This window comes from Leuresthes tenuis, unplaced genomic scaffold, assembly GCF_036924035.1.
Source record: "Leuresthes tenuis unplaced genomic scaffold, fLeuTen1.0.hap1 SCAF_11, whole genome shotgun sequence".
NCBI classification, from domain to species: domain Eukaryota; kingdom Metazoa; phylum Chordata; class Actinopteri; order Atheriniformes; family Atherinopsidae; genus Leuresthes; species Leuresthes tenuis.
Genome location: NW_027325365.1, coordinates 6237263 through 6250085, shown reverse-complemented (window position 1 = coordinate 6250085; position 12823 = coordinate 6237263). Strand labels below are relative to the sequence as shown.

The following is a 12823-nucleotide window of genomic DNA, read 5'->3' as shown; positions in this document are numbered from 1 at the left end:
CCAGATGAGCTAGATAATAAAATAAAATCTCACTTTCAACATTTGATATATTTTCTTTTTCATGTTGTGAATATAGTATCGGTTATTGATATTTATGTATCATTGTTTTTATTCACATTTTACACAGCATACCAGCTTTTTTTTTAATTCGGGTTGTGAATAAAAATATTTTCTTAAATTGCGCATCAGTAATAATCTGTATCAAATGTTGATTTATCAACCAACAGCAGTAACTGACAATTAAACAATTACAATTAAACCTTCAAAATTTTTGAAAACAATGTTTTGCTCTGTGCCTTGTAAGCCACTTGTCTTTCTCCTCTTTGCATCATAAAAGAAGGGAAGCAAGTAACAATTTCACAAAGTGCTGACGAATAAGTTGAATTTTCTGTCTGAAGCTCTTAATATTGTTCCCTGTGTGTGTTTTTGTGTGTTTGTTCCTGTGCTTGTAGCATTCCTACCTATGATACAATGAACAGGTTCCCGCGGGCCTCGGCTCCCCCGAGGCACATTGACTGGTGACAGTGAGCCAGCTCTTATTCTGGCTCCTGACAGGTACTGGATCACCAAAGACTCAGGCCGTCAGTCTGTCTCTAACACTGTTTTACTTACACCTCTCCCTCTCTCAGCTGCCATGCCATGCTGCTGTCTGCCTGCTGTCATTGTGTTATCTGCTGTCTGTTTGAAATCTTATTTACTTGCTTGTTTTATGTGCTAACTCTTTTAATACCTTTTTACAGCTTGTTTTAGTGCTATTCTGCTTGCAGGAAAACCATCATGGTGAGAATCCCTCATTTTGGAATGAGCCATTAATGAGCCACTAATGTCTGACTGTATGTGAATCTCATTGTGCTTTAGAGGACAGAAGCTAAATGTGCTTGTACAACTTTATTTCTATGTTCTGTTGTGTTTGATTCTTTCTTCAGAATAACATAAGTAGTTCTAAGAGCTCTCTCCAACCTGTTTGAAAAGAATCATTCTGTATGGGATGGTTCTTTTATTTAGTGTGGGAGATTAGTGTAACCTCGTAATAGAACATATTTGGTGTTGTGTTCCATTTCTACCCTAAATTAGTTTCCACTGGTGTCTGGAGGCCTTTTTTTGTACTGGTGTTGGTATATTGTACTGGTATTTCCTCAAAGAAAACACTGAACGTGACAACTTGGAAAAGTATGGGTACAACTAACAGAATAGTCTAAATGTCTGATTAACATTTAGCCACTTTTGTGTCTCTGTCGCAAAGTCATGGCTTTTAGAGACACTTAAATACAACAAATCCATCACTACTGTTATTGGTAACGCCTGCACTTTTTCACCTTTAGCATCTCCGTCTCGTCAGATAATGTGCACTACCTTCATTTTTCCACGTTTCAAAACATGGTTGTGTCACAGTCCATGATTGTGAGTTGTGAGATGGCTGTTGCTTTCTGTAGGGCTATGTTCATGTGACTTTTTCATACATACTTACATACATACATACATCTGTCACCATATATTTTGTAAGATATACCCTGACAATTTGTGGGTGAGAGTGGAGTAAAAAGGTGAACTCTAATTAGAAAAACAGGAAAAATGCAAACAAGTATTAAAACAAGGCAAAGCAGTAAAAAGGGTAAATTCTTAAATAAACATTTGCATAATACTTTATTAGGAGCACTGCCATAGTCTACTTTTATAAAACACAAACCTGTCAGTTAAATCAATGTGGTTAAAAAGTTGATAAAAACCTTTATGTAGTGTACTTTAATCTTAATATTCTGCTCTTCCCACTTTAACATTTGATAGTTTAGCACCATCATCTTCTACTACTTCACTGGTACTGGTAAACATAAAGTATTATTACAATCTTTCTGACAAAACCTCGTAATGTGCAAGCTAACAAGCTTTTTTATTGGCTTCCAATCGATTACATAGATGTTTCTATTAAAGTGGCTCTCACAAATGTGTGGGTAAGAAAAAGTCTGAGAATATAACAATGCTCATCATATGTTGTAGGTGATGATTCTTGATCTTGCAGACCATGGTCATCTTGAGTACTTAAGGGAAGAGAAGCTGATGGTTGTTGAAGACGTTTCACCCCTTTTTTAAGACTCGTTTTGATCCCAGAAGAGTTTAAATGTCTGGAACTCTCCACCAGTCAGTTAAAAGTGGGGACGCCTCTTAGATGAGAGGTATCAGAATGGTATCAGAATCACATGTTTATATCCTCATTAGAATAATATTTTTATGCCCTTACATGATTTTTTAAAACTTTTTAAGCCACAATAAGCCACTGTGTGCTAAAAGTGTACTGAATAAAGTTTAATTCAAACAAACAAACAAACAAACAACAAAAAAACACAAGCTATAATTTTGATTGGTATCATTGATGAATAAGCAGTTTGGAAATACTATTATTAACATTATTTCCTTTTTCTGTATATTATTTTAGCTCATTTTTAGCCACCAAAGTTTATCTAGCTAAATATATTAAAAGTGATATTGATTCCTAATTTGTATGTACAGTAGAATTGTTTTCATTTAACTGAATATGTTGAATATTACATGGCCATATATAGACTGAATATTCCCAGTAAAAAGCAGTTCTGCTCTGTATTAGCATTGCTTTTTCCTTGTGGAAAAAAGCTCATAGCTCCCATCAAGAGCTCAATTCTCATTCCCCGGACCATTCAAAAGAAAAAAAGCAATACGTTTTGAGATATTTACTTAATATTCCAAAGCTCTAATTGATTGTTCTCTGATATTTGTCCTCCTAGTGCCCTCGAAAACTGGAACTAAAGTACGCCATAGTAAGTGTGCACTCTTACCATTATCCCATTTTAGCTTTTTGCCTTTTGTTGAATCAGTGGTAGCTCCAACAACTAAATGAGTTTCGATTCACAAATCAATATGAAAAGGTTACACTGGTTCAGAACCATTGTTGTTAAGATGTCCATTTAGCAAGCAATTTACATTTGTGTCAAATGTAAAAATCAATTTTCCCTGTAAGAAATTGACACAGTTTGCCAAATGAAAGTTTTACTCAGCAGTTTTGAAAGCAGATCACATTTAATATAATGAAATGTTTTTGGCTGAGCTGATTGGTATCAGAAGCAGGTGACATTACTCTATCTCACAACAGGATTTAAAATTCTTGTGTTCAAACCAATGTTGGGATTGATTAGTCTTGGCCAGAGTGATGGATCTGTGTAGCCTCCAGACAGAATAACAAGGCTCATCATTTTTTATGCTTTATTTATATCTAAGCTGGTGCAATAGTTATTAAAAGTATAATATACAAATGCTTGATGTTGAATTCAGACCCCTTTTCTTTTTGTAAAGTGTTACTGTGAACTGAATTTAGATTAATAAAACTAACTTAAGCTATGTTAAAGTGAAAATATGAATGCATTTCTTTGCAAATTAAGTTATTATCAAAAATTCAAATTCTTTGTCTACAAAAGTGTACAGACTTCTGATTCTGTACATTATAGAACCCCCTTTTTTGCAACTTCGTGTCCTCTTGGGTAAGTCAGAAACTCAAGTATTTGGGGACTTTGTTTTATTGTTCTTGGAAAAGCCTCACAAGCTCTTTCAAACAGCCTATTCCAACTCTGCTTAGGAATTGTGAGGGTCTGTTGCTGTGGCTTTGAGTTTTTATTCAATTACTCAGTGTGGCTTAGCAGCCTCCAAGCCTCTTCCTTTTCATAAATAGTGATGCTACTGTGCCAGTGAGAACAATTAGGCTTATCAAATGTTATTATACCATTGCCCTGTTTCTGTCCTGACGTGCATTATGGATTTTTGAACCTCATTTTGACGAGTGTCCTCCTTACTTTGTACTCCAAAATGCCTTACTTTTGCCAGTTAAGTACAATTAAGAATTAAAGGACTGCATATGTTTCTTAATGAGAACTCTCACTTTTTAGATTTAATACATTCATAGTGTTGAGATTTTAAAAATGCATTTTCAGTTTAACACAATAATGCAATAAACTTTGCCCAAATGAAAGTGGTCTGAATACTTTTTGAAGAAATTGTACGAAGTAATGTCTGATGGCATTTTTTGGGTTAACTAACCACATCATCTTCTTTTTTCTCTTGTTTCTTAGCTGTTTGTTTCACTAATTCTCAGACGGGAGGAAGTCCAGTGATATCCTGTTTCCTCACAACGGATTAAGTCCACAGAAAGTCTTGTATCTTCGACATTCACCTGAACCTCCTGAATCAGGCAAATCCCTGTTTTCAGTTCGGTCACTGCCGACAAGACATCAAACTCTTCTCCCGTCAGCATCAATCTGAGCCAGGCTTTTTTCAAAGGACCGCTGTGTCTGTGTTTACATTTGTTCAGACACAAAACCAAGCTGAAAAAGAACATTCAGAGGACACAACAATAACTGTGATCTTTGCTCTTTTTAATGTACTTATTTGTGTTTAAGAAAGCAGAAGTTGAAAGCTCACCTGAAGGTGTCAGCAAAGCTAAGAAGACACTTGTTTTCTTCCTGCACTTAAAATGGATGTAACGCTTTCAACTCAAGCTAATGGTAAAGGCGTCGCAGAATGTCACTGGTGATGAAAGCTGCAATCTAAGTGTTGTTTTGTTTGAAAATGGTACATCCTTTTTAACTGAAGTATGTGTGAGAAGGTGCATGTGTGACATCTGAATGACTTAGAACAATTCAAACACAGTGGTACAAACACAGACACAAGTTGGAGGATTTTTTGAGAAATTTCAGCATGATTTTTTTTTTTAAATGTTTACAATATTACAAAAAAGTTTGTTTTTGCTGGTTTTAGACACTGGAAATTAGATGCCTTTGAGATGCATTTTTCACCCTGGCATTTTACAGATATGTTGCTTTTCAAACGAGAAAATGCTATCAAATGCTCTTTAAACTGTTGAAAATTGACAATTTAGGAATTGTTTGGAGGTGAAGTGTTAAAAAATTAACTCCTCGCTGATCTTACCCTCACAATTTTCCCTTCACCTGTGCCATGTGTGGTTGTGCCAGGTGCTAACACCTTGTGTTTTCCAGAATGCCTTTATGAAAAAAAAAAATTAAATGCATTTATAAAGGATAAGATTAAGTTCTTCGAATGGATTATTCCATGTGGACACTGAATCCTGACTAATGCAGCAGTTTGTAAATTTCCTTATGAATTTGCATGATTTTATATGTCAGAAAGAAAAATCACAGATTAAGGAAACAAGAAATATCTTTAATTTCATCATAAATCCCAGGAGGACCAAGGATATAACACCAAACAAGAATACTACACCACAACTGTAACAACAGTGTAAGCATTTTGGGTGGATTTTCCCTTTATATCATCTGTCAGTGCACAGCATTAATACACACTTTGGCAAAAGTGTGAGGTTTTTAAAGTTCCCTATGTGATTAAGTGAATATTAACATTATGACATCAAATTCACTAACATTTTTACTGAGATCTTTCCTGCTTTCATAGTGATGATACTTTTTAAAGTGGAGAATTAACCTAATTCTCAAGCCAAAACACCTTTTTATAGTGGTCTTTATGTTATTTGCTTATTTTGTTTGTCTGCTTTTTAAAAACCCACAGTAGCTATGAATACATGGAACATATTCCAGAGCTTTTTTTAAAATCATTATTATTGTGTTGCTTTATTTGAGACATGTGCTGAAATCTATCAGTTAGCGCTCTCACCTCGCCTTCATGTTTACAGGTTAGTTTTGCAGCTGCTGTTTGCAGAGTAATTATGGTTAAAAATTAGACAATCCATTAATGGAACAACTGAGCACTGTCAATCAGATTGTAGGAAAAAAGCATGCTTCGTTGTAATAAAAAGCTGAGGTTGATGCACATTAAAAAAAAAAACAATGTCCATCTTAACACTGACAAATAGGTTATTGTGTTGTTCTTGGTCTTTGTGCTACAACAGAATAAGTTAAACCATTCGATGAAATGAATTTGTTGTAATAAAAAATCTATTTCAGTGTTGATTCAATTAAATCTGTCAGTGAGACTATGATTTTGAATTCACTAGTATGCAAGGCAACTTAGCACTAAGCTAGTTTAAACTAATGCTAGTTTAAACTAGAGCTAAATTAGCACTAGTTTTCACTGGTAAACATCAACTGTTTGAAAATTAGTTTAAATATTTGACCTCTAAATTTTTTCATTATTATTTTCATATACTAAATTAAATAGTTTATGTTCAAACTATTTTTTTTAAAGAAATATGTATTCATAAGTAAAATATCAGTCACACAAATGCAATTTGTTGGTTAGCTAGTTGCTGCCTAATAAGTAGCTAACACCAGCTCCCCTTGTTGTTGTTTTTTCACAGTTATTGAAAATTTTCATCTTTGTGTCAATTAAATCAAAGATTTACTTTATTTCATGAATCCGACACACAAAGTTTATAGTTTGGGGTACATTTCTGGCCAAACGTATATGTTGAGACAGTTAGCTAGCTAGATGTAGCTATAGCTCATAAGTTGGCTAACGATTTACAAGAGCTTGAAGACATGCAGTGTTACCGGTCTGGGCAGAGATGCTGATTAATTATTGTTTATATCATGATACTGTCTTTGTTACAGTATATATAGAACTACCATCTTTCTCAATAAAGTTTCCTAATTTATAGTTCAAGGTCAATTTAAAGTGACCTTTCTCATTCCCTAAACACGGTAACATGCTAATCTGTTAAATAAAATTCTATTTATTGCTCTCTCGCTTTTTTTTTTTACATGTTCATTTCAGTACTCAGTTCTTGTTAAGATGGACATTTTTAGTTATCTGTATGCTCACTTTGACTATCATTGGTTTTCTTGTTTGTTAGAGTCTGGTGACCCATTTTGTGGGGAAATGTATGATATAACTAAGTGCTTAAACTAGTTGCCATGTATTTGTCTCTGCATGTTTCAAGTACATTGGTAGCTTGTTTGAAATGTGATGCTCCAAAGTTGGGCAATGATAGAGTCACAAAACAAAGGTTTTTATGTGGCTGTGAAAAGGGTGTATAAATTGTGAATAAAATCTGAAATTCAGGTCGTTATCTCTCTGTCGTTCTTCCGTGTTTTGAACTATTTTTTGGTAACATGTTTGTAATTTAAGCAAACATTTTGGTCTAGTCCTAAAGAGGAAATAATTCATGAGTTTTCATATTTTTTTGTAAATTAAAGCATGAAAAGTGCATAACTCAATTCTAATTAACAAACAGTTTAAGTTAACCATATATTAAATATATATATATATAATACATCAAACTAAAACAGCATGTTTGGAAAAAAAAATGTAGTTTAACACAACAATGTACATTCTTATGTGGTGCTGGCACAACTGGCCACAGCCCTGTGGGTTGCATTACTGGTCAGCTATTTTAATAACAGATGATTATCTTCTTCTATAAGCTTTTCTCCGAGGTTTTCTTAGGAACCAAACAGCATGTGAACAAACACCACCATCGAAACCACATGCAAACTTATTACAGCTTCTAAATACACATGTACAGACACAGAAAAAGTTTGTCAAAAACAGAACCAGTGGTTCAGAGAAAATATATTTTTTCAGTGTGTTTACTGACATGAAATTTTTTGAGGTTTCCATTTTGAATATTCTCACAATCTACACAATGATCTCTGCAGATGTTGCATATTACTTAATCAATTGCTTTCTTGACAGTTGAGTCATCACCTTAAGGTTTGCACTTTCAGGTAATTTACAGAACAGTAACAAATATATCATGTCACCTGCTTTTGGATTATGTCATACTGTGTGTTCAGACAAAATATACTGTATAGGACAAGATGTTCTGTTAAATTTGTTAAACTCGTTTCATATGTTTGGCAACAGCCAGGACTCAAACTTAAGATGGTCCCCACACCCTTTGCCCAAGATTTACTGAGGGAATAAAAATACAATCCACAATTGAAAACCAGTAGATGTGCTGGCAATTTTAGATACTTGCTCTAAATGTAAATACATGATTCTAATTTCTTTAACCACTCTTCACAGACATTTCTTGATCGTTCTTTATTGGCATGGCAAATTCTTACTGCTTGTGCAGCTTGTTCCTCCAAGAGTCTATGTATGCTTTTCTGTGGCAGTGGATTGTGTTTATGTTTAGAGGGAAATTATAGGTTTTGCTACACAGTTATGAGCTTCAACTGCCTTAAAAAGCAAACAAGAAGTTAGGCTTGAAGAAGCTGGCTTACATGAGTGGACATGCCACATTTGTTTTTCATTTAAATATCTTCAGCCGACATTGTAAATTGTAGAGAACTATCATCTCTGTATAATTGCATAAATGTCAGAAAATGTTCTGTGAGGTGCATTTACATTATGTTACTTTTATATACTTTTTATGTTGCACCTGCAAACATAGGCCAACATTTTATAAGGTTTCACATGTACACCTCTCTTTCTGAAAGCTGTACCTAATGTGACTGTTCTCCTACCCCGCCCATAAGGCCATTTTTTCCCCCAGTCTGATTCCTTTTTTGTTGCCTGAATTTTCTCTCTGTCTGCTTTGGCAATAAATAGCAGGAGGCACCCTCAGCTGAAGCAATCCCACTCTCTTCCTCTTACCCTCCATCTGACTCGATGTGGATCCAGGCCACTGCCCTGCTACTCGCCTGCTGCCTCTGGCCAGCTGAGGCTCAGAGTGATGGCAGAAGAAGACAAAGCATCTGGGACGATCCCATCAAGTTCAGAACCAAGGCTGAGGATGCGTGCACCATGATAATTACTGGCCAAGGGGAAAACACTAAGCTGAGACTTTCATGCCAGGGAAACCAGCGCTCCTACTGGTGTGACTACGTGGGGAAACCTCACACTTGCAGCAGTTATAACAAAAAACCTCGACACTACTTTGTTCAAATGATGTGGAACCTGAGAAAGCTTCAAAATGCCTGCGAGGGGCCGAAACAGATCAAACCTCACATGTGCAGGAAGGCAACAGATGACTCTCAGATGGTCTTCTTATCAGATTCCTTCTCCCAGTCACAACCAGAGGCTTTTCGTAAGACAGCAGGACGCCCAGCAAAGCAGCCTGTAAGACCACAAACTCGACCTGCACCTAAAAGGACGGGTTCAGCAAGGCAAGCTGCCATGAAAGCTGTTCGAGGACCTGAAAGAGTTAAAACCACACAGATAACCAGTCCACAACCAACGACACCACCAGTTGAAACCAATGCTAAGAAGGTGGCTCGGCAGTACTGCTGGAGATCACTGCAAGGCATCTGCACCTTCTTCATCGGTTTGATTCGGAAGTAATCAGAGAGGTTAGCTGTCTTTGTTAACACGGAGCACTTTGTTATGTTGTAACCAGTATTGTGTATGAAAAATCCAGTTTACAGCCAGCATTTTTATACAAAACATTTTCTTCTATAATCAAGACAAAAGTTTGCTGTTGCACATACATTTCAAGAGTAAGTACACAATTCCCTCTGTTTTATTCACAGATTATGCTTAACCCCTGATAAAAGAAGCCAGTGGAGGGACATACCAGACCAGCAGTTTGTTGGGAAAATGCCCTTTTTGGGGGATGCAGAGATGCTGCAGTGGCTTTCAAAAAACACCCATCTCACTGAACTTAAATGCCTCTCATTCCATTGAAAACCTGTGTGGAAGACCTTCGCTACCTTCATTTATGTTTGCATGAAATATCTGTGACAGCATAAGTTCTAACATTTGTTTACTTGAATATAATCTTCTTGACACACTATTGTATTTCTTAGAGAGATCAGTGTTTACTTTGGTCTAAAAATAAGTGCTCTCTTTACTGGTATATTTTTCAAAGAAATATATTGAATGTAAAAATGCTCTAATTTGCTAAATAAACATTATTTTGAATTTATATTTGTTGATCAGTTTCATTTTAGTTCTACGCTGTATTTATTTAAACAGTAAAATAATATTTAATCTCATAATATTAGTTTTCACTATAAGAAAGAATAACAAAAAAAAAACATTGAACTACAGGGAGGTGAGGGGAAGCCCTTAGTCTCAGACTTTGAAAACCTTTGCTGTACACTACGAGGCTTCTAAAATCACCTGCTGAGCCATATTTAACCATTAGATCATCAAATTTCAGATTTAGTCAGTCAGTGAGTTTCTCCTACAGGGACGTCTGGTTCCTTTCAAGATATGTCAGGCAATCTTATCTTTGACACGCAGCACATGTGGTCCAGTGAAAGTCTTAAGGAAGTCATTCACTTTTTTTATTAAAAAAAAATTTAAATGAGGTAATTCCTTGAAGCAGGCAGCACAATCTTACACAAGAGACTAATCTTACACTTGAATCTGATAACTAGGTGAAGTAAGTGTTTATGATCATATGAATTCATGAAGATAGACTTACAGACTCTGCCCTCAGTGTTTACTTTAACTGAGAAAAAGAAAAATTTTGTTTATTTTCAGTAGATAGTTTGGTTTGATGATACATACACTGAATTCAAACTATCCCTACTTTTATCCGTGTCGCCGTTTTACTGGACTGGATTTTTAAAAAAGTTCCCAAGCCCTTCAGTCAGGCTCTTGTGTGCGTATGTGTTTGAAGGGGTGGGCTGATCATACAGCAGCTGCTTGAAAGCTGCAGGTAAAGACGACTGAGCTCTCACTGCAAACCTTTTCTCTGAAACTTCAGGTAAGTGAACTCACAGCCACTTCTTGTGCTGTCACTGGGATTGATATGGTTTGGTGTTATTGTTAAGACTTGATGTGTGTCGCTTATAGTGTATTCTATGTAACTGATTTAATACATGTAATACATCTAATATAATGTATCCGGCAAAGTACTTTCTGAATTAAATAACTCAATGTATTCTGGTCTATTGTTGCCACATGAACTCTAACTGAGAGTATCTACTCTGAACGCTTATATTCTATTTTGTTCACTATATTTAAACAATCCAATGTCATGATTGTTTCATCTGTGTTTTAGCCACACACCTTTGTTTCTCACTGGCCTTTATTTAGTTTTTCATCTCCTTAATAAATTTGATCCTCTCTTTTTATTTTTTCAAAGCCATTTATATGAGACCATTTACACTCCTTTTTTCCGATGCAATTTTGTGACTTCTAACAGCCTTGAAGGTGCTTTAGAAAAAGCCTTGCCTTTAGTCTCAAATGCCTACTATAGCCTCACAACTATGAGTTTTCTTGTGAAATGTAGGTCTAAAGGTTTAAAATGGGTCTCTCAGCAAAGGAAAGTGAAAAGGATTTACGGTCAGATCTCTAAATCTGAATTTAACCTCTTGCAGGGAGTGCTGTGCAGGTTTCATGGCTCTGCTCACCAACATCACCATCCTTCTTGTCCTGGCTTGTATTTCTCATCAGATGATGTTGGGTAGCTGTCAGAAGAGCCATGGACGCAGGGGACGAGGTGACAGGGGACAACACAGGGAAAGATCAGGGCTGAAGGTGGGTCGCCAACCCAAGTCTGTCTCTGCACAGCCAATAAAAGGCAAATTGGTCACAAAAGAAAAGTCAGAGTGTACCTGGGCTGCAACAGGTGAAAGCCTCATCATCCTTAATGTCACCTGCAAGGAAGCAGACAGGAGCATCAGTTGCAAGTATGCCGCCAGACCGGCTGTTTGTCCCCAGTATGCCTCCAATGTGGAACTCTACTGGAAGCAGATTTCAAGGGCTCTGAAGAAACAAAAGAACCTGTGTCGGGACAGTAGTGCACTGATAAAGGCAGGCATGTGCAGAAGAGCTGCACAAGATGCTCATTTCAGACTCCAAGTTGTACAGAGGAAGGAGACTTTCTCACCTTATATTCCACCTTTTGCTACCAAAGCTGTCAAATCCTGTCAACCTGATAATAAGAAGCTGGCAGATGAGTTCTGCAGCGACTCCTGGTCGAGCTTATGCACCTTTCTTTTCACTATTGTGAAGGATTATGATTGTTGAGACAGAAAAAAGTTAACTTAACTGAAATAAATTCATCTCATGCAGGCATATCAATAACTATATTATTATACTTTTGTAGTGCACCCATCGTCATTGTTTATATCTTTTCTGATCTTTGATGTTTCTCAGTGATTTATACATTTAGTTTTTTTCTACAAACATAAGTGTTTCTTTAAAGACTGTTCTTGTGTTCCTTTAAAAGCGTTTGTTCTAAAACATAGCATTCCTCCATTAAAAACAAACCTACTTAAACCCCTGACTTGTTCTTACAAATCAATGTAAATTACCCATTTTCTGTATTTCCCATGTGTGCTCAGTGCTATTGAGAGCAATAGCTGGGATAGACAATGTTTGAGCATGTCTTGGTATTGACACAGTAATTCAGCCAGAGGGAGTGTGATTTCTAGAAGCCTTAACCTGCATATCTTGGCACTGATGAGCCTCTGGATCCACATGCAGTGAGTAAGAAAACATAATTTGAGTTGAACGTGAGAAGACCTCACATGTACAACTACAAGGGCACAAGTATCCAAAATCAGATGGAAAGCTGAACACAAGCTCTCAGTAATCTGCTCTGTATTTATACCATCAGATAAGCTTCCTACAGTGTCCTTTCAGAATTCAAACATCTACATATCTTAAGAGTTTGTTACTGTTTATAGCACTTTGGCAAAATTGAATTCCAATGTGACATGACGTAGAAACTTTACATGTTAATCTATTAAATGAAGGTTCCTGTTTCATTTCTGTTTTTTCATGATCACGAAATTATTTAGCTGTCAGATTTCCTTGTAAGCTCATGACTACCAGCCAAAATTTTAAATTGGTAAACTGGTAATATTAAACTAATAAACAAAGCAAAAATAGACTTCTCCAGAAAAAAAAAGCCTTCCTTGGCCTGTGTTTGGTTCTTAAAGACCACAGAGCACACAACCTTTGTCAA

General features: G+C 36.1%; 3 protein-coding genes across 3 annotated transcripts in view; all 3 read left to right on the top strand.

The window, feature by feature from the left end:
* prom1a (prominin 1a) overlaps window positions 1–7013 on the top strand; it is a 78426-nt gene extending 71413 nt beyond the window's left edge. Inside the window, exons 26-28 of the mRNA XM_072395215.1 lie at window positions 453–555; window positions 2757–2789; window positions 4092–7013. Coding sequence (XP_072251316.1) covers window positions 453–522 — 70 coding nt within the window. The 3' untranslated portion in view covers window positions 523–555; window positions 2757–2789; window positions 4092–7013. The remainder of the gene's footprint in view (window positions 1–452; window positions 556–2756; window positions 2790–4091) is intronic.
* A 1511-nt stretch (window positions 7014–8524) lies between these two features.
* Window positions 8525–9823, top strand: fgfbp2a (fibroblast growth factor binding protein 2a). The gene is made up of 2 exons (XM_072396334.1): window positions 8525–9248; window positions 9429–9823. The coding sequence occupies exon 1, from the start codon at window positions 8569–8571 to the stop codon at window positions 9238–9240; it is 672 nt and encodes a 223-aa protein (XP_072252435.1). The 5' UTR covers window positions 8525–8568; the 3' UTR covers window positions 9241–9248; window positions 9429–9823.
* Window positions 9824–11231: 1408 nt separating this feature from the next.
* LOC140318501 (fibroblast growth factor-binding protein 1-like) lies at window positions 11232–11908 on the top strand. The gene has a single exon (XM_072396333.1). It carries the CDS (start codon window positions 11248–11250, stop codon window positions 11878–11880), a length of 633 nt encoding a protein of 210 aa, XP_072252434.1. The 5' UTR covers window positions 11232–11247; the 3' UTR covers window positions 11881–11908.
* The last annotated feature ends 915 nt before the right edge of the window (window positions 11909–12823 follow it).